Below are 24306 nucleotides of genomic sequence, written 5' to 3'. Positions count from 1 at the left end.
GTCACCAAAAAATCTTTGTCTGCTGTTTTCTCAGCTTTATGATTTTGTGACTTGGCTCCCTTGAAATCTACGGCGATGACATATTAAAAATAATTATTTGTTTTTCTTGGGTAAGGATTTAAAGCAACCGAGACACATTTTCCTCTTCAGCTCGTTTCAAACCTCCCGCGTCGGTACAAACGGCCTTGTTCGGCATTCAGGCGCAATCAACGATTAGTGCAATATCGGTAGAGACGTGTGCTGCTTTGTTTTAAGCCAAATTTGAGACGGGTTTTTAGCAATTGTGAATTTATGAATTATTTCATTTGACTCATTTTGCTGGAATATCCCTCTCAGACCTGAAGAAAAAAATAGGTTTTTTTTCTGGAATTCTGTTATTTTTAGAATAATTAAATCCCATACATGCACAGAAAAATATTATAAATATTCGGAAATCCAATTTTCTGAGTAAACTCTCCTTTGAATTATATTCTCTCTGTGTGTATTTATATTCCGGACCATCGTGATCGTCAGGAATATAAATAAAGGTCATACAAACCAAAATAAATTTTTTCATAAAAATTCCTTTCAAAATTTAAATAAAACCAATTTATATGTGTGCAAAATTGAGTTTTACTAAGGAAGAATACGAAAACAACTAAAAAAATACTTTGATTTAGTCTGAAATAATTTAAAACAGTGTTAATTTCGTGAATGAAAAGGGTAGGCTTTACATTTTTCACACAACATTTTCATTCTGCTTTTACGATTTTCTCTTTTGAGATTTGCGTCCAGTGTTATATCACGCTGTATGTGGTTTCGTGTTCTAGAGAATTTATGTGTTAGAACACAATCCCCCTTACTAAAACTGAATTTTTAATTGATTATCATATATTTTTTTAAACATAATGATTTGTCAACGGAAAAAATGTCATGTTTATTCTCGAAGTTAAAAAAAAAAAATTTTTGTAAGATTGCATGCAGTAAAATTATGTTCATAAACAAATCCTTATTTAAAACAAAAAAACTCTTAAAATATTGAAATTTAGATCAAACAAAGCAACCCTCAATACCGTCCGGTGTGTTACCATTCAGTAATGTTTTATCTGCTCACAGTTTAAAAAAATATTATTAGCACTTGAATGCAACCCATAGGTTAACTGGCTTCTATTCTCGTATGCATTTATTAGACTCACAAACTGGCTAGTAGAATTTTGGTATTTGTAAATTTTGAGCTTTTAGCTCATTCAGTGATGCCGCCAAATATGTATGCTGACATGAACTTCAAGTCAAAAAAAAAGTTTTTAGCTAGTCATTTAGTAAATTTGTAGTGCATAGTATGTATGACTTGCCTTTTTGTTTAACCCCTCCGACTTTTCGCGAACTTGAAGCTAAGATGTCTTTACCGAAATGTCAATTTCACGAAAACGTTGTGTTATTACCGCCTCACAATCAAAGCTCTATAAATGAAACATTACTGAACGGAGCCGAATAGTAAAAACTGTTTTAGAAAGGTTACAAAATAGGCTTTCAAATTGTTGTATCATAAATAAATATTAACATTTGTAAATATTTAAATTTAGAATGGAAACATGAAAAAATTGTAAAAATGACTCACCTGTAATGTTTTATGTAAAAACGATACTAAAATCACGGATAATGTAAAAAAAAAACACTTATTTCATCGTACAAATGTACAATAAACAATTCTGTCACTTCACTTTTTGACCATTTCATACAAAATATATTTTTAAAAAAATAATTAAACTTGCGAGGCGGGTCGGCACGTCAAACGGCTTTCTTGGCGTCGTTTTACGATTTGGCGGGTAAAATTTGCTTCCACAGAGTAGGTCTTTTTACGGGTTTCTATGGATAACTTTGAATAGAGATGTAAAGCTTCATTCAATACGAATATTCTACTTTTTGTTTTAGGGATGTCACTAGAAGAATAACGGAGTTATGACGATTTTTGTGGAAACACACGCGTTGACGTGTAAACACGCTTATTGTACTTGACTGCTATCGTTATTTTATCGTGTATATCTGCTTACGTTGCTGACCGGTTAAAGTTTAAATGTTGTGTGATTTATTTATATTTTTTTAAACCTAATAAATTAATATAAACATTCAGAACATTATTTCTCTACTATTTAAGTGTTTGTCTTAAGTTGAATGTAACGCCGCTATCCGGCCAACCAGATGTTTATTTAACTGTGCAATTGAATTGGAGGCAAGAACTTAATATTAAAATGAATAGAACCATACGAGTAATACTTATAGAAGTTCACTGCCATCTATTTATAGTAGATCCTTTTAAGAATTTTTAGAAACCGTTAACGGTTTAATTATAAAACATTAATAATAATATAAAACATGTTCTGGTGGACCTTGGGGGAAGAAGGTAACGGATGTACTTGAGCTAATGTAAATTATGTATTTCACGGGTAAAACATTAAATTACACCTAGTATTATTAAACTTTCTTTGTTTTTATCAAAATTGTATATAAAGAGTAATATATTTCAATAATGATTAACATCAATAGTCCACACTATTTGCTTTTAAAAATGTTTCTAGTCATTTATTCTAATATTATTGTAAAGTGTTTGAGATAACTCTTTTGGATATGTGAGTGATGATGATAATTTTAGATTGTTACCTTTGCTGTTGAAATATTTAGATAGCATCATATTATATTTCATAATAATGGATGTGTAAAATATTTTAGAAAATATATTTATTCATGTTAAAAATAATTATTTTATGAAATTTAAAAAAAATCTTAATGTCTATCTGATAATTAGAAATCGGATTATGTGCATTTGCATAATATGCATAATGGATATCTGAGCCTTTTTGGTGGTTAGTGCATATTTGAGCCTTTTTTGTTGTTAGTGAGTATTTGAGCCCTTTTGTGACATTAATGCATATTCCAGTCGTTTAAAATATGAGCTGTTTGAATTATAAATCTATCTGAGGAACCAGTTTTGGATATTTTTTGGCATTGTTAGTGCATATTTTGGCATTGATAGTGCATGTAATCCGATGTCTACTAATATTGTAATAATAATATATGTTACCCGGAGAATCAGTAACCACTGTTAAACTAATACAGTATATTCCATATAATCCAAACAATTTCAAACCAAGCATGTTCAGCTTAAACGAATTTTCGGATTACTGGAAACTTTTAAGAAATAAAACAAACTTTATGCATATTATTCATCAATAACCCTTATTTTTTTTACTTCAGATGAGCATGGGTTTGTCTTTGAAAAAATCCTGACGAAAAACAAATGTGATCTTGGGAACGGAACCGGTGTCTATGGAACCTGCGCTGCTTATGTAGGGTACCTTCATGCGCAAGTGTTTCAACCTGTAAGTCACCACGGTATCATAAGAGCTTTGCTAGTCTGGCCCATCACAAATTGGAAATTTTTTGTCGGTTGCAAAGGCAAAAGAAATTTTTATTTAATAGTAATACAAGGCATGGTAATTTAAGGCATTTTTAATTTTTTTTTTTTTTTTTTTTAAATCTGAAATTGTTTTCTGATGATATGTTTTATCACGCAATTGGTGCAAAAACATTATCTGGGTCCCACATTGTTTTCGACTGTCCATTCCAAAGTTAGGTGTTTATTCTTCTTCTTCTGTGATGCTCTCATTTTCAAAAATCAGTTGACGCTTGGTAAGCCAAAGGCAATCACTTCACTGATTGTCTAATCCGCCCCCGTCATCGTATGGTTCAGATTACTGGATTTCTTTGGACCGTTCGGATTACTGAGACTATACTTTATTGAAAATAATAATTCAAGTGTTCTTAGTAGAAATTTTTGAATGTCAAAAATAGTGAAAAAATTTAATCTTAATCTAGTATTCTGATCGTGTAATAATATTACTATTATTCAAAATAAATTTAATGGTGTTATGCATTATTAATTTTTTTTCTCTTCTATTTTATTTAAGAAAAATATGTATAGAAATTGATAATAATTTTATTACATAGGCATCAATTTGTATATAAGCAAATATTCTTCGAACCATAACTGTGAAGTAAAATAGCAGTGGGCTGGCTAAACTTGGCTTTACTAGTAATTACAAATGTGATGACTGTAATGTTAGCACGCTAAAGGTTGTAACTTTGTCTTCCATAAAATATTTTCTTTTGTATAAGACTTGTTACACACAAGGGAGTGGTGTATCTCATAATATCGCTCGCCATACAATCCCATACAGTCGTCACAGAAGAGCAACATAATAAATCTGTGACTATTGCATGAAATTGTTTATTATTTTTATAGCTTTTGATTTAGCTATAAAATTGTACGTTTTTTATTTAGTATATACCTATTCTAAAACCACTACAATAATATTATATTACCTACATACTAATGTTTGCACTTCTGAACATAGAAATATAACGCACGAAAAGCTGCAAGAGTTTTAGCTTCCTTAACATTTACGTTGGGCAAGCGTTGCCCCCCTCCCTTCCGTATATATTATATCCCTTGTGTGTAACAAGCTTTAAACAGATGTATATTATTTTATGGATTTTGAAAACGAAAAGTTAGCCAAGAATTCATATATACTACGCAGTCTGACTTTTATTTTCAGTCCAGATTTTCTACATAAATATAAATTTCAAATCAAAGTTTTGGCATAACGATTTTAATTTTGAATATCAACTTATTTATGAACGATAAATAGATAACGCGTGATACTGGAGGCGTGGATTGTTCACGTATACAGAAGAAAAGAGGTTAATATTTTGGGTGGTGTATTATATTATCTGCACGCCATTAGATTTACATTAGATAATAAAGCCAACACATAGATTAAATTCTTGAGGTAAATTGTCGTTTTACTTCCTATGCCAAGGAGAGGCCAATTTCATTTATAAAAAAAATCAGATTAATTAAGTGTTGGTGTAGGGATTCTAATAAATTTTTGTTGACTACAATAATAAATTAATAGTTTTACCATCGTAGCCTTAAGATTGTAGCATTACTGTGGGCCACAAATTCTTGTTAGTATACTTTTCTCGTGTTTTTATGCATCGCCAAATATGTTTGTAGTTTGTAATTTTTAAATGTGCCAGAAGAGCGACACTCCATCTTTCTTTTCAAGATTCAACTTCAAGTTTAGTTTATTATTTAATTTTTATTATCAATATATATTGTATAATATACGGGATATAGATGATCCGGAGAGGCCATCTGTTATAGAAGAGTGTACATAATGGGAGTTCTGCCATATGAGACCTAAGAACTATAATATGTATTGACATCCCAGTCACACAGCTATAACAGTTAAGTTAGGGAGTGTTTCTAAAGAAAGCCGTGCCATATTCGACCTCAAGTCAGTATGTGCCACTTAACAGCGTCTGCTGCCCGCTACCGGGATTTTCTAAGCCCCACCTTAGTATTCGCTGTCTCATTGCCTCGATGGCCAATCTCGATACGAAAATATACCGGAAGAAGTGAGGGTTATCATTGATACCGCGCATGCCTTTACGTTTTCATGGTTTAATAGATAAATTATCTTATTTGGGAGAAATGTTGTAGTGAGATATTTTATTAGAAAAAAATAATTACATTCCAAAATAATTGGTATTAATTTCGTAAATTAAAAAAAAATTATGAAAAAAAGTATTGTTAAAGCTTAGGGTGATGGTTTTGCTTTTGCTCTATGTTATTAATCTATAAATAAAATTTGTCCATTTTTATTATATTCATTAAAATAATTATTATACATATTATTATGCAATACTTAAAATGATCTGTATTATAAATTTGTAAATAAATGTTAATATCCTGTTAAGGTTTTGTTTTATTGATCACACTTTAAATTATGTTAGCACCAGTGGCGGTCGGTGATTTTTTTGTAGAATGGATGCTGCGGTCATTTATATATGGTGTTAAGGGACGTACTTACTTTGACCAGTGATTCCTGACTTTTTTTTTTCAAAACAAACAAAAAAAATTTCTTCCACATGTCGTCACTGGTTAATCAGTCTAGTGACCGACCAACCCCTCACCACTATCCTAACTGATCAATACCTTTATGTTTTAAATTGAAACAAAAAAAAATCAAAAATGTCACTTATCCAAAATTTCATTTACTTTTTTTACTCCAAATAATGTCAGGAATCACTGGTTAAAATAAGTCAAGTATGTCCCTTAACACCCTGTATACCTACAATCAAATATACAAACCTATAGACTAGCCCACGAACAAGATGAAATTATTAACAAAAATGGTATATCAAATTAGCTGTATAAATCCTTTATGCTCCACAAACATCAAATGATCCCTCATGCGGAAAAACAGCGTTATCGAAATAATACTATTTTTGTGCAGATCTATGCAAGTTACACGCCATAATATAATATTACTCTAAGTATGTTACATTATAAAGCCATACTCTTTTTCCGTACAACGGTAAAGTCAAGACAAGCCGGCCATTATATTGAAATTGACGGTTTGTGCGATCGGCGTTTGGGAATATACGTCATTATTATGGTGATAAAGTTTTGTATCTGCATTGTATTATTTGTTAATATGTTGCAAATTTTTGTTCATAAAATGAAAAAAATATTGATTTAAAAAAAATAGTATTTTTCTTTTACTTTTATTTTACTCAAAACTTATGAGTAAATTGTTTAAAATACATAAAACATGTGTTGTCTATTGATTGAAATTGTTTAAATTATTATTTATTTATATTGTTATATGTACCGGACAGCAGGTGGATATACATAAATAATTATAAAAATAATTAAGGAAATGAATATTTACTGTTATCACACATTTTTACGACACCGAATCCTTTTTGAAGCTTATCACCGGACACGTATCATGTGTCAAATGGGATTTAACCGTAGTAATTAATATTTGGTTATTTTTCTTGGTTCCTTAATGCTCTCATGCATCCTGTTTATAGATAAGAATTACATTAACACGTGTTGAATTTGAACTCAATAAATATGCAAACAACTGGCACAACCAGTCAGTTGTCCGACGACATTCGCAAGTTGTGTTTCTTTACAAATCCTTACCTAAGGTACCCCCGAGAGGAAACCGGCATTTACAGTCGATGTCACTGGCGTAGGTGTCCAGTACATTATATATAATACTTTTAATGTGTATATGCTCACTACAGTCAACTGAAATATTTAACAGCCCATATCTCAGAACTCACTTTTACACATTACGCTGTTTTTCCACATAGGGACTCGGTTAGCGAAGGATAATTATTATTATTTGGATGATTTGTATAGCGCCGTTTTTGTGCAAAATCACCGGGCGGTTTCAGTTATTCAAGCCAAACTATCAAATACATAATGCATTGCACAAACAAATTTCTAATTTTACTGAAACAATCCACTCGCTTTCTAGGGTGTGCAATTCTATATATAATTTTTTAGTACATTTTTTATTTAGCTATAAAATTTTACATTTTATGTCTTGTATATACCTTTTCTAAAACTACTGCAATGCTATTCTATTACCTATATATTCAAACATAATTAATACTAACATTGAGACATAACACACGAAAAGCTGCAAGACTTTTAGCTTCCTTAACATTTACATTGGAGTTCATTGAACATTTTAAAACCTTTATAATAAATATTATTTTGTGTTGCCGATAAATTTGTCTTAGGAAGGCTAAAATCATTGCAACTTCTCGTATGATAGCCATGGATTGTACTATTAATACAAACACTTTTTAACATGCAATCTGGTAACATTTTATTTTTTTACTTCTATACTAGGGTGTTATAGACTATATATCTATAAGATAGAGTTGGCGTTGCATTGTTTTTATACCCATAAGCATGTCGTCTTGTTACATAAAAATAAAACAGTCAGTTTCCGAGCTAATAAATATGTTGAGTTCTCACCCAGTCATCGTGGATTCAATCCCTCACAAGGCTAAGTCCTCCATCATTGCACAAGCAACATCTTCCGCTGAACGAAGTGGGAGATTTTCAAATATTGTTAGATTATTCGTAACTCAGTAATGTTTCTTTATCTACATTCTTTTTTGTTAAAAATAAATAGGTGGGAAGGATGCTAGGTGAGCAGTCTAATGGACCGCTTTCTTGCAGGCCTTATACGCACTAGCGGTAGACCGCTTTCTTGCAGGCCTTATACGCACTAGCGGTAGACCGTGTAGTTGCGGTGTGCTGCATCTCCCTGTGGGTTGCCTCGGTTAAGTTTAGAATAGTACATATAGATAAAAAATCTAATACATACAATACTCACAAAATGTTGCTGGCCGTGTGACCAGCCGCCAAGTGGCCTGCTGCTAAAAGCGTATGAGCATTTACTTTCTTTTCACAACTTATTCTTAGTGAATAGAATAAACGGGGGTTAATTTTTCCCACAAGTTGTAACGAGATAATTAATTACCCCATTATTTTTATTATTTGGTTCGGACGCCTTATATCTGGCGACACTGACGAACAGCCTACAGAGAAGAGCTCCGCGGGTTGACACAGATACGTGAGATTTTACATCATGCATTCATTCCTTTAGATTTTATTTTTTTTATTTTAAATTGGTTTACCATAATGATAAATTTCGTTTCGTCTTCATTATATGGAACTGGCGCCCAAACGTATAATCTCGTAATGATGTGCAATATTAGAATTCATTGTTTGATTACCTACAATTTTTAACTCATCATTAAATCATCGTAACAGTTTCGTTTAATGTAAAAATAAAACCGACCCACTAATTTTTCATAGGGGTGAGTCATGCTCTTTGATTATTTATATTTATTAATTTTTAGCCTCATGCCAACGATTATGATTGTAAAATGAATTATACTCTTAATTATTTTATAAAAATAATTTGGCATTCTCAAACTATAAAAATATTACCATTAGTTATTTCGGCTACTGGCATTATACCCAGCTCTCTCATTAAAAATTTAGGCGTATTAGATCTATCAAAAAATTTATATATAAAGATGCAAAAGTCGGTCATTTTGAATACATGTAGGATAACGAAAGATTTTTTAAATATTTATGTTGAGGGATCAGTAGAATTTATAGGCCCTGTTAGAAGTTCTACCGAGCCGAACCCTCTGATATGAAAATATCTGGAGTCGGTGAATTATTTTCCCATTTGATCTATGGTGAGTTGACGTGTTGTTCTTGTATTTATTTTGCTTATATAATGCACTTGCATAATGTTGATTGACTAGATGATCATTTGTGGAAAAGTGTGTGGAAGGGTTTAGTTTTTCCTATGGGGAAGATTTAACCCGGACATAAAATCAGAAGTTAGAAAAAATTGGATCTTTTATTTAAGATTTACATCCTTATTCTTGACACTTTAAGGGGGTATTTCACTATGTCGGGCTAAATATCTGACTAGCTATCCGTTGGCTGGCTTTAAAGATCAGAATAACTCCGTTATTCAACGGCGACCGTTTCACCATTGTTTCAAGCTTCCGGATAGATTACACTCGAAATAGTCTGGCAACATCGCAAAATGTTTGCAGTTAGTCCATCTACTGCCACGGCTGTCATGCGTCACAGTCCGCACACCGCGAAGTGTGCATTTTTTTGGTTATGTTATGTTGATTATCAGGTCATTTTAGATAGATTCGTGTCGAATTAATACATTGTTTCTTATTTTGAACACAATCAAATAATTCAGGATGGATCATACAAGCATTCAAATTCATTCTACAAAATTCGACTCACTTCTCAGCTGTTAAACTCGGAATGTTTTGACGCCATCTTTGATTCGAGGAATAGCGCCTAACGTGAAGTTCGAGCACTGATTAGTCAAATCTAACTTTAACCCGAGCGTTAGCGTTATTCAGATATAGTGAAAACGAAAAAATGACTAATCCGCGGATTAGTGCTTGGTCAGAACATAATCAGAGATAGTGAAATACCCCCTAAGTAAGACTAAATTCAAGGTTACAAAGTGTGTATTAAAAATAAAACAAATTCATAAGTAAAAGACTTTATTAAAACAATGATTTAAAAAAATATTAATACAGTCAGAGAGTAAATATTGTTTTAATTTCATTTTGGATAATAACAAACTAGTGAACTCACATTGAAAGGCATCAATTCAAAAGAGATAAGGGTAAAGATTCATAAGGAATATTACTACGAATGAAGAATTTTTTTTTTGTCCATGATATATGAATATGTATATTATTGTAGTTCATACATTATAATCTTCTCTGGAAAACTATCTGAATAAAAGATCTTATTGATTTTTTATAAAATATATAATATGTATTGTGGAGAACAAAATTTCACACAATCAGTTATGTTGTAAGACAACAATTTCCATCGGACAGATTGTTCGTAATTAGACTAGATTTTTGCATAGGGGATAAGTAAACTAATGGCTTCCAATGTTAAGCTCAAACACACAACACATAAACAAAAAATATCAAAAATCAGTTCCAAATATAATAATTTTATCTAAAGGTTTTTGTCACTAAAACCGTAAATTAGTACTCAAGATCTGCACCACTAAAAAGGTAGGTACAGATATTGAAACTTTTATTATAAGTAATTTCTATCTATCTCATCTTTATTACGATAAATGATTTTTTGTACCTCAATCAAATTTATTAAATGAAATATTCAATAGTATTAAGTAAGTACTTTCCATTTCATTTACTTTAAAAAAAATGAAGTAATAATCGGCACCTCCGCTGGTAAACATTTCGAATCATGAAAATCTACAAACCTCAGCTGCAATTTCAAGCATGTCTTCCTCACATACCTTTGGATAATCTCTAATATAATAATCTCCTGGGCCTGCATATAATATTTAGATCACTTTGACTATAAACACAAACAAAAATAAATGCTGAATAACACGACAAGTGAAAAAGCATTATTTACAGTAAAATTAAAAATTGAAGGAATTTTACTTCAATTTTAAATTGGAATTAACAACAACACTGGCCGCTAGAGGCGCTAGTGTAGCAATATTGACGTTGACATTCCTTTCAATGGCGGCAAATTGAATTTATTTAGTACTTGAGGGCGGTGTTTTGCGCTTTCTACTTTGTATATTGATAAAAATTTTGCTTAAATCCAAGAACAACAAAAAATAGCAGTCCAGCAGCTGGAAAAGGGAAAACTGCCAATTTTTATTCACTCTAGATATGGAAGAAAATTTTTGAAAATCTATATATTTTTAAATACATGGTCCAAAAGGGTAAATTACATATTTTATTCAAAAAAGTGTAGGTACGTATTGAAATATCAAATTTTTATTATTAACAATAAATATATTTTTTTAATTTGTATACAACCTTTTCAAATAAATAGTATTGCATAATTAATATTTAAAAATAAAATTGACCTAACCCTTAAATAAAAGTAAAAATAATTTAGAATTGAATAAATAAACGAGATTACGTATTAATTTGTAGTGAACCCAGATTACGAATACATATTCCATTAACCTACTAACCACATATTGTAAAATATTATCTATATCATATGACAAATTAAACCTATAAACAATACATCTCTCGAAAAACTAATGGGTGAACAAAAATATTTCATTTTAAGAAGACAGGCATAAAGAAAATGCTGTTTTAGATCTTCTTGATTATTTACTTGAACACACATTAGTCTTGAGAGAGGATCGTGTAGCGAAACCTTGGTCTATCATAACATAGTACATATGAAGCTATTGAATTAGAATAGTAGAATAATTTGATCAGAATAGATATTCGCCATAACCATTTGGTGTGGGGTGAATGTGCTGAGCAGTTAAGTTCTATCATGTACAAATTGTGGTAAAAGTTTTGATAATTAAAGCAACATAGTAGGAACCGAATTTTGACACTAGTAGGACGTATACCATTTAGGACCAAATACTGACGTTCGCCAACATGGTAGGAGCAATGTGACGTAGATTTAACATTATATGTGGCTCAGATATCAAGTATTAAACCTTGAAACCGAATACTGAGATTCACGAGGCTCTCTTATACCGAGAATTCACCCTTCTGATCAGATACTGAGATTTGTAAGGTTCAGATACCAAGAAACAAGAACATATACTGATGTTCGTGGGACTGAGATACCGAGCATTCAACCTTTTGGGTTTAGATTCTGAGAATCATAGGATTCATGTTTCATAACTATATTGAACATAGTAAGTCCATCAGTTATTAGGAATCACGGGGGCTCAAATACCAGGCAGTCAGCCCACAGCCCACATGAAGAATAAGAAAGAAGTGGTTATGATAGATCGAGGTTAGACTATAAAAATTAAGCATAGAAAGAAAAATGTTTCTAATTAAAAACGATTTGATTTGCAAACTAGATTCCAGGAATAAAAGATGATTTGTGTAAATCGAAAGTCGAACTAATATTTTAACAAAAAATTTAAATCACTTGTATAGAATTCCTCACCAACAAAAAGAAATATCACTGAGATACATATCTTCAAAGACAAGTATCATTAAGAGAGGAGTTCAAGAAATGTATACTACGGTACAGCACTTTTAAAAAGAAGCATATAATTTATTTATTTAAAAGTAAGAAGTGAGTATTCAATCTTTACTAAAAAAAACTTACTGAGATGCATTGTCTGTCATCAAATAGTTTCAAAGAAAAACTATTGAGTATTTAAAAATAAATAATGTAAATATAATTGCCAAATTGAATATAGCATAAAGTGATAATGTTTACAAAAGTTCCATTAAAATCAGATCACGAACCAAGCTAAAGATTACATCTGTTTTATAAAATACCAAATAGAAAATTATAAATTTTAAAACATTTTCAAAAATGAAAATCCATTTAGATATCACAATAAATTTTACGTAAAACCATGGCACTTGTCAAAGATTTTGATATAAAATAAATAAAAGCTTATGATCCTTCTTCAATCCATCTCGGGGGCGGAGTCATCTTTCTCGGGCTGGTGGTAGAGGGTGGGACACCAGAGGTAGGGTGGGGGCAAGGAGGGCAGGTTGCTTTCTATGTCCACAAGCTGCAGACTGTCTTGGAAAGCGGAGAGCATCTCAAAGGCCGAACCCTGCAATACATTCATTGTTGGCGTTGATGCAAGAAACTAATAAGTTCAAATGTATCAATTGGCAAGCAAAAGATGCACGTCTCTTGCCATGTGCAGATAGGTTGTGATTTATTAATAGTTCGCCAGCATTCGGCTTGCCACGCCGCACTCGCCTCCCATACCACCCTTCATTCTGGACGCCGCTAAGGAAGTCTTTTGTTATTGGTCAATTATAAAGTTACTAAATTCCACACAAAAATAAATGTATGCTTACTTGATCACTGTCATGTGTATTATTAACAGCACGGTTATGCGCAGTAGGGGAATCGAAAGAATCAGTATCGAAGGATCGACTGGACAGCCCCGGCGACGAGAGGGGCCGGGTGCTGCGGTACATTCTGCCCAGAGGTCTCTGTGAATTGTGATCGTCATTCTGCTTGACCTTTGATTTGTATCCTGTCTTTCCATTGCGCATTATCGGCCGATAGTTGTTCCCGGAAGCTGTAACGAAAAAAGGGACTAAATTATACATATAAATTTATAAGCGTGGCTATAAACCATACAAAATAAAAGATTACACCTAACAATTGTGCTTTAAAAAAATTAAAATATTTTTACAAAGTTTCCACATGAAACAAAAATTAAAAATATGCAATTAATTAGGACAAACATGTCAGTATACTTGGGGGCGCTACTACTGTAGAAATTATGGTTGCACACGCAAAAAAATTGCTGGCCAATGAGGTGATTTTTAAAAAAAACAGCACTATACAAATTATTCAATAATTATTATTTTTCTTCTGCTTTTGACCGTCTGAATAAAAAATAAGTCTATAATGCAGGTAGTAAAAGACAATCAGTCACTCAGTTACCATTTTTTTAAATAATACCTTTGGATGAATTTGATGTATTCGAGGTACTTTTTGATGTATCTGACCTAGGAGATAGTTGAGATTCAAGAGTGCCAACACTTGGATCAAAAGTATTACTCGAAGTGCCGGCATCCATCTGTAGGGCGTCCAGCACACTGGTGGCTGTGATGGGCTGCAGCCAAGTTTTCTTGTTTCCTAAATAATGTACATTCATGTTAGTCATTTATGAATAATTTTAATGGTTTACTAATAAGCTTCATCTAGATCGATGTATGTGGCAGCACTGCAATGCATGCCTCGTGCCATTTGGACATGTCCCAGACGCACACTGCCCTGCGGAAACAAGTAAACACTGAGCTTTACACCATGTAGGCTAAGCTATAGTAAGATTATTATTAGGAAAACCTTTACTTTGAGTAGGTACCTTTGGGTGGCAACTGCATGGGACAAATCCAGCCATTCTTATTAACACTCAAGAACAAAACTTCATTTGAGAGCCCCATCTGGTTGGCGGTTGCTGAACTTGTTGGGTTCTTGGACTGCCATCGGTTGTCCTTCTTTCCCTGTGTCTTGGGGAAACCAGCTCCTGGTACCGGATTGCTGTCAGCGTCATTTTTTTGTAACTGTGATAGTTCTGCATATTCAACATCATTTTCACCTAAAAGATAAATTTGCATGTACGTATTATCAATTCTTTTTAAGAGTACAACTATTATTGAAGGACATAAAAAGAAGTAATATATACCATTGCAACTCTTGAAAAGATTTAAATAGGATAGGGCTTGGTCAGAATGAAAATTTACATCGAAGGAATAATTATTAAGACTGTGAACATCATTGTTGATAGAATCATACGACGATAGACTTGTTCTTGAATGCACAGAGGAAATATCTACACATGCAAACACAATAATGGTTAGTAAACTATACAAATATACAACAGAGGAGAAAGACAACAATGGATTCTATATTTATGTTATGATTTTCAATCATACTAACTATGTATTAAAACAGACTGTTACTTCTAAATTAGGACAAATATTTACAATCAATAGGAGATAATTTATGAAAAAAAAATCTAACAGAAGAGATGTATGGGATCGAATCATTTAACAAATTTATATATTTTTTAAATAAAGACAAACATTCCCGGGTTACGAATAACCTGACAATATTTGAAAATTTCCTACTATGTAAGCGAAAAATGTTGCTTGTGTAGTGATGGAGGACTTAGCCATCCGAGGAATTGATTACACCACGCCTGGGTGGGACCCAAATGCGATGCCAACTCAGCTACTGACCGGGGCAAAGAGGATTTGATACATAATGGGCCATTATTTTAATATAATTATAAGACATTGAGGTACACAATTAAATAATATGTACAAACCTGACATGGTTTCATCATCAACATCATTTTCTTCAAAACAAATATCATCCAGAATGGCTATGTTTGGTTCCTCTTCCAGCCCAATCAAGTCCTGTAATTAATAAACATTCATATTTTAATCCATTAGCAAACATAAGATATAATGTTCTCAAAAGAGTGGAGCAACAATTGAAATAAATAAAGACAATTTAAGGCGATGCACTATGTTGTTTAATATTTTCAATCTAGCCGCCATCAATAACACCCCTTACGTAGATGGCGATAAGGTTTAAATTCCCGCTTAACACCGTCCGCCTGTTTTGATTTATGCAAGAAAAAAACATGGCCAAAAAGTGCCTTTTATTTTATTTTGTGGATGTTCATAAATATTTAATTTTTTTCCGATCATTTTATAAATAACTTAATTTGCCACATTATACAATAAAATCATAACCGAACATGGGTTCGTAAGTAGGAGATTTTGAACTTTAAAGCAGTTTTCATAAGCCTTATACATTATTTTTTTCTGGGCTTAAAAAAAGACTTATCTAAAAAATACTCGATTATTTCAAAGGCCAAGATGTATTTTACTCGCAGTATTTAATTAAAGCATCTGAAATATTTCTAGGCGACCAAATTTTCAAACCAAAAACACATGATTTTGCATTACTACGTAGTGCATCGCCTTAAACATTATTTTTAGGAACTCATTTAAAAATAATAATTGATCCCAATGGGTTATTTAGATTCTTCTTCGTCCTACGGTGGTGAGATTTAACTAGGTTGGGATTACGGATCCACAACATAATACTTAATATAGCGGTTATAGATAGGGATTATTCAATAATATGTAATAATAATAATAACCCCAATGTCTCCATTAGAATAAGAAGGGGAGGGACGCAAAAGGGTTGCATTTTGGGTCTCAAGCAACCGTTCCAACTGTTGTCCAATTGCTTCCACCCTCACTTCTTGTTCAACCAGCTGCCCTTCCGTTAAGTTGCCTTCTGTCTGGGTGACGTTTTCCTCGCTCTTGGCAGAAAAGGCCACGGGGTTTGCCAATTCCGGAGAAGATAGGGAACATCTCAACTGTAAAGGTCCCTTGCTTTGACCGGGAATCGCCTTTATTTTATCAATTGCATCTAGAAGGAACAATAATTTTTTAACATATGCAATTAATATTATAAATGACATCCAATCCACCACCTCTCAAAAATAACAACAGATCCTTTTCAAAAAGTGACTTCATAAGTTAAAAAAAAAATCATTAGCATTTCCTTATTATTTTTTAATGATAAACTAATGATTATAAGACAAGGTTTTTTTATGCATAGCACAAAGGATAACAAATTATTATAAGCCATAATTATATAATGCCGCTATTTAAGGGGCCGAAGACCGATAGGTCTCCCGGCCAAGGGGAATCGATGATAATAGGTTAAGGTGCTCCGATAGCCACTGTGCCCACATGATGCACAGATGGGGCCTTAAAGAGTCGGCGATGTGTGAATATGGTGCAGTGCAGACCACCGAACATGTGGTCAACGAATGCCCGCTCCATTCATTCCCCGGCGGGATTGATGAGGTTCACATGGCGACGCTGGACTGACTGGCTCTACCCTAGACTGGCTTGCAGACCTAGATGTCCGCCTCTGACCCCCCCACCATACGAAAGAAGAATATAATAAGCAGTAATTGTTGATTGAAGTACTAATACATATTGAATTATTTGGCGTGTTGGAAATAAGCCGACGTAGCTCAGTGGTCCAGAGCACCTGACATCAGAAGGTGCGGGTTCAATTCCTGTCGGCGGCATTTAGTTTTACTCGGGAGATATTTTCAATTTGTATGTATATTTCAGGCGACTAATTATTGCTTATATTTAAGTGGCTCATTTGTGTGATTTGCCAAGATTTACTTACTGACTGAACTGTCCTTAAAAGGCTTGCCTTGTTTTCCACTATGCATCAAACTTATTTGATTTTGGTTCGCCGGGCTGAACAGGGTATTTAAACTTACAGGAACAGGTCTCGATCTGGAATTCAATAAATCCAAACAGGCTGAGAGAGCTTGATGTGATCTAAAATGACAAAAGTTCAATTTAATTTTAAAAAGATCTGAACGATTTGAAAGATTTTTTGTCAAGGGCACCAAGTTACAGTATAAGGTTGCAATGTACAAAACAAATTATATCAACCTGGATGTAGATGGTAAGTTTAAACCACCAATTGCTGCATCCATCATCAGTTGATTATTGACTCCTGGGTCAATATTAACTGTTGGTATTTCGGAGGAATTGGAGGGATATGCCGGACATACAGTATTAGTGCTGAGACTTATTTTCAGAGAGTCATTATTAAGCAGTCTTTTATCTTCTATATTTGGAATGTACGGCTCTTCAGCGTGTACTGCATTTTGAGAAGTTCTATCCCATTGCGATATAGATGATTCTTTAGAGATGGCTGTCTTTGAATCGGTGGGGGAACTCTCTTCCTTTTGGAGAGGAACTGAATTGGACGGATTTTGGGCCAAAGGTTTATTACTGCTCTGCTCTGATATGGAGCTTTTTGAACTCTTGACCCTTGTGGCTGCCATGGAGTTGCGAGATATTTCAAAAGTAAGCCTCTATAAAAAAAATAAGAATTATTATTTAAAATACACCACACCAGGAATACATATTTGATTAGAAAATATAAGCACAAAAAGTTTAAATTACTTCAGTGAGATTATTAATTTGCATCAAGCGTTGATTTTGTAAAGCTAGCAGTTGGTTGATGTACCATTGTTGATCTCTGCACTTTTGAAAGAATGTAGGAGGACGTACTTTGAATCTGTAATGAGAATAACAGACCAATGACTTGTTTCTGAAAATATGTAGGTGCATTGTCATATTTATATAAAATACCGAAATAGACATATTTACCTTAGTACTAGAGTGTCAGTATCTGCACAAAGATAGCCTTCGCTAGCCAACAAATCTAGCCGAAAGAATCGGTTGTATCCCCAGCACTCTCCCATTTCAAAGTCAGAGGCAAATTCTCTCACAATATTTTTACTTCCATCTCGTGTTGCCTGGTGCAACATCTCAACTCGATATTCATACCTGAAAAGTAAAGGACTAATCTGTATGAGTGTCATATTCCCTAAGAAAAATGATTTCCCTCAGGGTCTCCTGGTGAAGTAAATATTAAAAAATAACTCCTGCTGTTCCAGGATTAAAATCAAGTATGTTAACCGGTTGTGTGCCTTAAGCGCGTTTACGCGCTCTAGGTAGCCGTGCTCACAAGGCCGACCATACAAAATGAGCGCGTTAACATGCTGTTCTATGACGATTTTGGTTGTCAAACTCAAGTAATTTGAAAAATCTAAAATATGGAACCCACGGTGACATCTATTGGGATGATGAAGAAATAATTATAATATAACAGTTCACAGATTATATCGACTTTAGAGTGATCTAAATGAAGCTTCTTTTAAAGTTAAAAAATTCACGGCCTGTCGGTACATCCAAGCAAAATACCTTCGGGCATTTAAAGGGTTAAGTATACACACCAACATAAGTACTTGGGAGTTGCGGTGAGTTGGTTACTTACTTTGATGTTTCAGGCAATCCGGCACTAAGTTCCAAGAAGACAGAGAGATAGTTGCCGCGGACAACTCCATTTCCATCGGGATAAACCTTCAGCCTCCAACACAGGCCATTCACGTGCAAAGGAGCAGAGTAGACGGGATCAGCCTTGTGTTGCAGCTGGGTGAAGCCAGATATCACAAAAGTACTACTATCGTACCCTGGTACTATTTCACTGTAAACAATAAAACATGACTGAAGCCATTTCAAGCAGCATTGTGGTCTCTCACCAGGGCGATAATAATAACAATTATAAATAGCAATTTAGTGATGTTTCACTACAAGCCCTTTTTGGTGGAAAAATCAATATAAAATTAATCAATATACAATAAACAGCAGTCTCTGGGTTCAGAGCCAAGGTGCTCCCCACTCTGCCACGGAGATCGTTAAACTTTATTTTTCCGTGTTATTACATTGCGATGGAGTGTTGCCTGCAACATAATTTTTAATAAAATAATGTAAACCTGTGAAAATCTGCAGGAACAGGGGCAGTTACAAAGCTGGCCATTGGCTTTTTCCGGACTTGGTGTATTAACTTAGAGAGCTCAGCGCTTTTCGATATCAACTCTGATCTGAAATAAATGAACAAAACTAATAAGGCTCCAATCATGTCAGGTTGCAGTACAAAATTCAAGAGAGAAACTGTGTTCACTAAGAGTCTGTTATTCAGAAAGTGTTAAAAGATCAACAAATTGAGTAACAGTTTACGCATGGACATGGCACTTATTTTTTAGTATTAACACGTTAACATCTATCGTACACACACAATTAATTATTCATTTAATTATTAATAACCATAATATACACATGTAATTAAGATTGAAACTTTACACATATATTTATTTATTTATTTATTTATTTATTGGATAATTTGTATAGCGCCGCTTTTGTGAGATATCACCTCAGGGGCGCTTTACAGTTGATGCAGGTATTACAAAAAATATAAATATTACAAAAATAGAGTGAAGTTAAGTTAGGTAAAATGAAGTATAGGAACAGGTGACACGAAGATAGAAGATGGAGACTCTGCAGCAAGAATCCTAGGTGGTGAAGAAACTGGGCCAGCTGCTGCAGCGAAAGAGTCCATCGCGTCCACCAACAGTGCCAGCACGAGGTTCGTCATCCGTCCAGGTATGTGTCTGCTGCTAATAAAGCGCTGACACACTATCCTCTCACAGATACCAGACCTTGGCAGCACCGCTGTGACGTTCTACGAAGATAAAAGATGGAGACTCTGCAGCAAGAATCCTAGGTGGTGAAGGAACTGGACCAGCTGCTGCAGCAAGAGAGTCCACCGCATCCAACAACAGCGTCCAGGTATGTATCTGCTGCTAATAATAAAGCGCTGACACCTCACATGGATAAGAGACCCTGGCAGCACCGCTGTGACGTTCGGCAAGTCCATCATTTATCTCCATGTAATCCTGTTCCTGGTAATTGTTGAAGTGGAGCATTCTGCCCGCAATAAAAATCGACAGTTAATAAATTACCCTGGGCTTAGTAAAAAACTTGCCAGGGTCCAAACTTCCCCAGTTTCCGAGAATTACGTTGAAAACATCTGGAGTGCATTTACCGATCGCCGTTCGTTTCGAATGTCCACTATTTTTGAGCAAATATCCGATTATTCACTTTTAAAACACTGCACTCAAATCACATATTATAATGTTCTAATAATTATAAAGTTTATTTTTATTTAAGTTCAAATGTTGATTGATTGATTTTAAAAATAATTTCAAAGGGATGTTGCCTCATTTCCCTTGAAAATACTAAAAAAACACAAAGCGGTTGTAGGACGCGTTAGGACGCGTCCTGCTGCCACGAAGGTCGCTATACTGTATATTTAGCATAAGTTTGTGCTTTAAAAAAGATAAAATTTTGTAGTTACCCTTTTTATTTACATGTATATAACTTGGAAACATATTATTGGAAACCATTACATCCAAGGACAAGTATCTAACAAGATTGACACCCAAAAATCGGAAACATTTAAAGTAAAAAAACGGGTATGTCAAGGATGCATCCTTTCACCAATGTTATTTAATATAGGTATATGGTGAATACATAATGCGTAAGGTTATTCATAGATGGAGGTGGAGTTAATAATCGTTGGCAATAAATCTCAAATCTCCAAAATGCGGATGACACTATCCTTATGGCCTCTTCTGAAGAAGAAATGAATCACCTCCTTGCTAAAACAGAGGAAGAAAGCCGTAATCTAGGCCTACTGATCAATAAAGCACAAAAAAAAACTAATGGTGATCAGGGCAAACACCTTTCTAAAAACAAATTATGCTCTCACAGACAGACATGGTGAACGACTTCATATACCTTTGTCTATAAGTAGTGATGAAGGAGGATGTGAAACAGAAGTGAAAGGAAAATTTGTATGACAAAAGATGCCATGAGCAAAATGCAAAAGATGCAGTGACAGAGGCATAGTGAACACCACCAAGATGAGACTCGTCTGAGCGCTGATTTTCCCCATATTTCTATAAGGCGTGGAAACATGGACGCTTAGAGCCAGCGAAAGAAAGCAGATAGACGCCTTCGAAATATGGTACTGGAGAAAATTTTTCAGAATTCCACGGAAAGCCAGACGCATAAATGTGTACATTCTGGAAGAGCTAGGTGTCCACAATAGACTTTCAACTGTCTGCCTACAACATATTCTAAGATACTTTGGATACAATTTTTGCCAAACTGAGGACTCCAACGTGAAGAGAAACTCATAGTAGGAGAAAGCAAAGGAAGGTCACCAATGCGCTGGACGGACCAAGTATCACTGGCGTCCGGTAGGTCGGTGTCCGCTACTCTTCACGAAGAGCAGAACCGCGAGAAGTGGAGGAGTCTTGTCCACCACGAGAATTGAAGTGAGGGTCACGATCCTCAACAATAAAGAACTGAATTAAGAAGAATTAACATAAAGGAATGTGCTAAGGGATGACAATAAGAACTTACCTTGTACAAGAATGTAGTTGGTGTTCTATTTCCTGGAGCAGGTGTTCTAACTGCTCCGTCTCTTGATTGAGTCCATTCTTCTGTCCCATGAGTGTGAGAAGCTTTGCCTTGAGAGCAGAATCCAGTCGAGCAATCATGAGTTCAACTGCATTTCTTATTTCCCTCACTCTTTCGTCTTTCGCTGCTCTGACTGATTCAACATTGCGCTCCTAATAAATACAAATATTATGCATCCATTTATTACAACTTAAATATTAAACTAAATGACACAAATCCAGGTTGGAAAAAAAAGAAGAAAAAATAATTCATCGAGATGTTAGACGCTGCGTGTGGGATGCGAGTGCCTGGGTGTTGGTAGGAAAGTCATCTTCATCTCAAATGGTGCTTACTGACAATCCGATTTCATCTGCCCTAACTGAAGGAAACTTGTCAGAAGACTCAGCCATCAAACCGTCCTTTCCTGCCGCCACTATTTTTCAATTCCTTTTGACACGTTTCTTTCCTTCAAATTGTATGGTAAAAATCAGATACGTCTGTAGGCGAGTGTTTCTACTTACAACATCCTGCACAAGACTGATGAGTTCCATCAGCCGGCGCCTCAGCTTGGCGCCCTCGTCCCGTATCTGTGTGACATGCTGTTCGTACACCTCCTCCAGTGGCTTAAAGGTGTGCCCTGAGTGCGTGCCGCCCCACAGTGCGCACTGGTGGCAGATGCAGCACCGGCAGGTCCAGCAGTAAACGCTGAGCTTCTCATGGTGGCTGATACATCTGATGGAGAAAAAATGAGTGTCATTGGAAGATTTCTTCAGCAATACCGGACCAAAGACGTCCGGGAGGCCTGGCACGGCCATATCGACAACTAAGCATTATCGATACAACAATACTAAGCTGTCGATTTTATTTATCAATATTGCTAACATGTTTGGAGCTGCTAAAAAAATCTTCCAACGGTGGCAACATAAACAATTTACTTTACAAATGTCTTTGCCGACTGCGGGTGTGCTACTAGAAATCGACTAATCACCGATAATGTTGATAAAGTTGTCGGATTTAAAAATTCACTTTTGTATTCACAGCAGAGATAAACCATTCTTATGTTCTGACTGCAGTTTACGAAAACCGCATTTATAAACTCACTTTAGTATTTACAACCGAGATTAATGTTCTAATGTATATAAAAAAATTTACATCTAAATATTAGGTAAACTTGTTTTTAAATATGATTTTTCCTTTCTCAACTGTTCGAGTGGCAAGTCTTGGTGGGATCTAAGTAGAATAAAGAATAGTTATTGAGCATGGCAAATCTGATGGTCCATTGAGAGCGGAGGAAAGGAGAAAAATACATTTGGCTTACCTGTCACGATCCATATCCCTCTGAGTCGCATTACCACCTTGTTGCATGGTTTCTATTTGTTGGGTAACCTCCTCCACCCAACGACAGTTGACCAGCTCATGGAGATGAAGAGAGGCTCGACAGTGAGGGCACTGGGACCGCTGCTCTGTCAACCAGCGGCTCACACAGCCGTAACAACATAGCTTCGAGCAATGAGGACATAAATGGGCATCCACCAATTTTTCCATGCAAATGAAACAGCGGAACACTTCAGCCAAAGTCTGTAAAAATGTGTACAAATTGAATAAGGCCTCAAACACATTGAGACTCTTTTGGTGACATGTTAAAATGTCAACACTGATTTAGGTATGGAATCTGACAGTTGTATTCATAATGCTGAATTTTAATATTTTCCAGGCAATCACAACGCTCAAAAACAATGAATCTCTGATTCTTTTTACTTTGTGGAATCCTGGTCTGAAAGCTCCATTTTTACGTGTGATTTTATAAGACGTATATATATATTTATACATATATTATTATAAGTTGTTAAACTTAACTAAAAAAAAGCTAGAGATTAATGTAATTTGTCGAAGAAAGGAGTTAACCAAAAATAATAAAATCACCAACCTCCACTATGTGATCGTCATTACTAGAATTGCCTTTGTCCCTCGCAGCCATAATTTATATTAATTGTGGCAATTTAATATTCACATAAAAACAATCTAAATCATCGTCAGAAAAATGTTTATCTCATTAAATTTTTCAATAATCTGACATCATAGCTAAGTGATAAGTGAAAAAATGAGGGACTTTTGCATGTTTTAATAAAAACAAGTTACAAAATAGATGAAACAAAACAAGTAAACGTCAGCGACGCTATATTGCGCAGACAAAAGAGGAAGAGATTTTTCAATTTGGAAAATTCACTAGTGATGTAAAAATCGAGGTAATCATTTCGTCATGAGACGATAAACAGATTTTTTATTTCGATAATTTGTCGAGACACCTATAAGGTATATTTCGGTGTTTCTTAAGACGAAGCTACAAGCCAAAAATGTGTATATTCTTGGTATACCTTATACTGTAGGTAATAGGTATTAAAATCGCTTGACAAACGGAGTCTAGAAAGTTCGATT

General features: G+C 34.4%; 1 protein-coding gene across 3 annotated transcripts; it reads right to left on the bottom strand.

Moving 5' to 3' along the window:
• Positions 1–10010: 10010 nt before the first annotated feature.
• LOC149421777 (uncharacterized) lies at positions 10011–24045 on the bottom strand. Of its 3 annotated transcripts, none has more exons than XM_089635098.1 (16): positions 23798–24045; positions 23189–23448; positions 22392–22602; positions 21835–22043; positions 19341–19448; positions 18842–19051; positions 18172–18366; positions 17965–18079; positions 17446–17873; positions 17171–17328; positions 16116–16390; positions 15270–15360; positions 14304–14537; positions 13898–14074; positions 13282–13508; positions 10011–13028 (listed from the first exon to the last, which is right to left on the bottom strand). In XM_089635098.1, the coding sequence occupies exons 1-16, from the start codon at positions 23846–23848 to the stop codon at positions 12876–12878; spliced, it is 3102 nt and encodes a 1033-aa protein (XP_089491224.1). In that variant the 5' UTR covers positions 23849–24045; the 3' UTR covers positions 10011–12875. The 3 variants fall into 3 exon arrangements, with proteins under 3 accessions (XP_089491224.1, XP_089491226.1, XP_089491225.1); XM_089635100.1 differs by having other exon boundaries at positions 17171–17283; XM_089635099.1 differs by having other exon boundaries at positions 18172–18351.
• Positions 24046–24306: the final 261 nt, after the last annotated feature.

The sequence above is a fragment of the Hesperophylax consimilis genome, chromosome 8 (genome assembly GCF_061612785.1).
Source record: "Hesperophylax consimilis isolate HC1 chromosome 8, BYU_Hcon_1.0, whole genome shotgun sequence".
NCBI classification, from domain to species: domain Eukaryota; kingdom Metazoa; phylum Arthropoda; class Insecta; order Trichoptera; family Limnephilidae; genus Hesperophylax; species Hesperophylax consimilis.
The sequence above is the reverse complement of the archived record's forward strand: the minus strand, read 5'-3'. Positions and strand labels throughout refer to the sequence as shown.